Source organism: Fringilla coelebs (genome assembly GCF_963513975.1).
Source record: "Fringilla coelebs genome assembly, chromosome: 28".
Taxonomy (NCBI): domain Eukaryota; kingdom Metazoa; phylum Chordata; class Aves; order Passeriformes; family Fringillidae; genus Fringilla; species Fringilla coelebs.
Genome location: NC_140054.1, coordinates 5,677,218 through 5,680,282, shown reverse-complemented (window position 1 = coordinate 5,680,282; position 3,065 = coordinate 5,677,218). Strand labels below are relative to the sequence as shown.

General features: G+C 59.2%; 1 protein-coding gene across 2 annotated transcripts; it reads left to right on the top strand.

Annotated features, from left to right (window-relative positions):
* Positions 1-1,928: 1,928 nt before the first annotated feature.
* On the top strand, positions 1,929-2,849 carry HPCAL4 (hippocalcin like 4; the record flags this gene model as incomplete). Of its 2 annotated transcripts, XM_084222674.1 has the most annotated exons (3): positions 1,929-2,090; positions 2,194-2,409; positions 2,652-2,849. In XM_084222674.1, the coding sequence occupies 3 exons, from the start codon at positions 1,929-1,931 to the stop codon at positions 2,847-2,849; spliced, it is 576 nt and encodes a 191-aa protein (XP_084078800.1). The 2 variants fall into 2 exon arrangements, with proteins under 2 accessions (XP_084078800.1, XP_084078801.1); XM_084222675.1 differs by lacking the exon at positions 2,194-2,409.
* Between the last annotated feature and the right edge of the window lie 216 nt (positions 2,850-3,065).

The window sequence follows — 3,065 nt, the reverse complement described above, 5'->3', positions numbered from 1 at the left end:
CCGAGCCCCCACCCACCCCCGGGCCCCGTCCCTTCTCCCTGGGGTGCCCTCCCGGGGCGCTGCTGCAGGCTGGGGGGCTCTGTGCTGCCCTGGGGGGGACACCCCTGGTGCCACCCCTCTGTCCGGCGTTGGGACCAGCAGCTGCTGATCAATTGGTGCTTTGGGGCGAGCGTGTGGCTCCCTCCTGGGTGCTGTTCCCTGCCCTGGCATGGCTGGGTGCCGCTTGAAAAGGGATTCCAGGGCTGTGGAGCTCAGGATGCTGCTCCGGAGTCCCGGGCTGAGCTGAGGGCTGAGCTGTGGTGAGGGGCTGCATCCTCCAGCCGTGGGAGGACTTGGATCTTGGCAGGTCTGGCATGGTTTATGATCGATGCCAGCAATTTAGAGCCAGGCCACAGTGCCAGGGGGGTTTGTGGAGCCGAGCTGGGGTCTCTGGGGAAGCCTTGTGCTCTGTGGGTGTCCGGATGCTCCCTGGGCTGCTGGGCTCCGTGCTGCCGCGGCAGACGGTGACAGATGCTGGTGGGATGATGGGGCAGGAAGGAGCTGCTGCCTGTGGGATTTGCTGGGAGCGGAGCTGGCTGGGAGCACGAGGAACCCCACATCACCCATCCCGGGGTCCCCCAGTGCGCCCCGAGCCCACACGGCCAGCACATCAAATCCCTGGGAGGACACGGTGCTTGGTTGGGCTCCAGGTGAACTTCTCCTCAACTTCACGGAGAGAGAAGCTCCAGGAGCTCCCGGAGAACCATCTGCTGCTCCGGCTGAGCGGCGCCGGCAGCCAAGGCTGCGTGGGAGCGGGCACGGCGCGTATCGGAGCGGCTCCGCTGCTGCCCACACAGCCAGGGCCCGCCAGGGCTCCTGCTGCTGCTGCAGACCACGGGCCAGGGCTGGCTCCGAGGAAGAGCCGTGGAGGAAACCATGTTGTGGTGGTTTTGTGCTCCCCTTGGGATGCCTTTTGTAGCTGCAGTGTGCCTGGAGCTCTGGGCTTGGTGGTTTAAAAACCCTAACCCTAACGCTAGGTGTAACCCCAACCCTAGGCAGTAAAAGCAGCCTTGGGCTAGAGCTGGTTCCAAGGAAAAAGCCATGGAGTCAGCCATGTTGTGGCACTTTTGTGTTCCCCCTGGAATGCCTTTTTCAGCTGTGGTGTGCCTGGAGCTCTGGGCTTGGTGGTTTAAAAACCCTAACCCTTGCTGGAACCCTAACCCTAGGTGTAACCCCAACCCCAGGCAGTAAATGCAGCCTTGGGCTAAGGCTGGTTCCAAGGAAAAAGCCGTGATGGAAGCCATGTTGTGGCACTTTTGATTTCTACATGGGATGCATTTGGCAGCTGCAGTGTGCCTGGAGCTCTGGGCTTTGTGGTTTAAAAAACCTAACCCTAGGCAGTAAATGCAGCCTTACAGACCCCGTCCTCCCCGAGGAGGAGGATTGGCATCTCTGTGGCCAGCTGGATGCTGCGTGGCCTGTGGTGCTGGGGAGGTTTTTATGTGCCCTAATGTTGTCCCATCCTTAGGAAAGTTCTGGTCTAAGGTGTTCCTTGCCATGGCAATGTGGCTGGAACTAAATGAGGTTCTTTCCAACCCAAACCATTCGAGCATTCTATGGTCATCCTCTGGCAAAGGCAATGTGCAGACTTCTGAATTTTCAGTTGCTTTTTGAATGTTTGCCCTCAGCCCAAAATGAACCCAGAGGATGGGGTGATGCTGATGGCTGCCCTGGTGGGCTGTCCCAGGGCCAGCTCCTGGACACCTCCAGCAGCAAAGGCCACAGCCACATTTCCAGTGCCACAGCTGCTGTCCTTCATGGACACCCATCAGCCGGGTGGATCAGCTCCAGCAAGGAGAAGAAGAATGCAGGGTGAGCCAGGGTGGATGAGGACCTGGGAGGACAATCCCTCTCCAGCCTGGCGTGGATTTTCCTTTCCAGGGGCAGCCATGGGCAAGCACAGCAGCAAGCTGGCCCCGGAGATGCTGGATGACCTGGTGAGGAGCACGGAGTTCAGCGAGCAGGAGCTGAAGCAGTGGTACAAGGGCTTCCTCAAGGACTGCCCCACCGGCATCCTCAACCTGGAGGAGTTCCAGCAGCTCTACATCAAGGTGGGCTCCAGCTGGGGGTCTGAGTGCTGCCTGGGGGGCTGGAGCAGCCTCCACGCTGAGTTCCCCCCTCCTCATTTCCATTCCTCCTCTCTCCTTCCCGCAGTTTTTCCCGTACGGAGACGCCTCCAAGTTTGCCCAGCACGCGTTCCGCACCTTCGACAAGAACGGGGATGGCACCATCGACTTCAGGGAGTTCATCTGTGCCCTGTCTGTCACCTCCAGGGGCACCTTTGAGCAGAAGCTCAACTGGGCCTTCGAGATGTACGACCTGGACGGGGACGGGAAGATCACGCGCCTGGAGATGCTGGAGATCATTGAGGTACCAGTGCTTCAAGCCAGCAGGGATAGTTTGCTTTTCCTGGGCTTTTCACAGATATCGGGTCCCTTTTAGCACCAAAGAATGAGTTTTCCTACCCAGAGCCTTGTCTGAAAGGTGCTCGATGTGGATCTGATGGAGCAGGGTCCCAACAGAGCAGCAATCCTGTCCCCATCCCCTGCCTTGTCCTGGGGTCTCGTGTCCTTCCAACTTTCTCTCTCATTCCCACTCTCATCCTCCTCCAGGCCATTTACAAGATGGTGGGGACTGTGATCATGATGAGGATGAACCAAGACGGGCTGACACCCCAGCAGCGAGTGGACAAGATCTTCACAAAGATGGACAAGGACAAGGATGACCAGATCTCCCTGGAGGAGTTCAAGGAGGCTGCCAAGAGCGACCCCTCCATCGTCCTGCTCCTGCAGTGTGACATGCAAAAATAGAGCCCTGGCACTCAGGGCTGGACTGAGCAGCCAAGCTCTGCCCCTGTGATGGTTTCAATCCCCTTTTTCCCCCCATTTGACCCCATGAGCCACATTCCATCCCTGCAGCTGCCCCTGCTCCGGCTGCATCCTGGGCAGTTCCACACCCTCGAGGTCAGAGCTTGCTCTGGGCGTTGTCAGCCCTCTCCCAGCCTGGAGAAGGATCCCCTGCAGCCA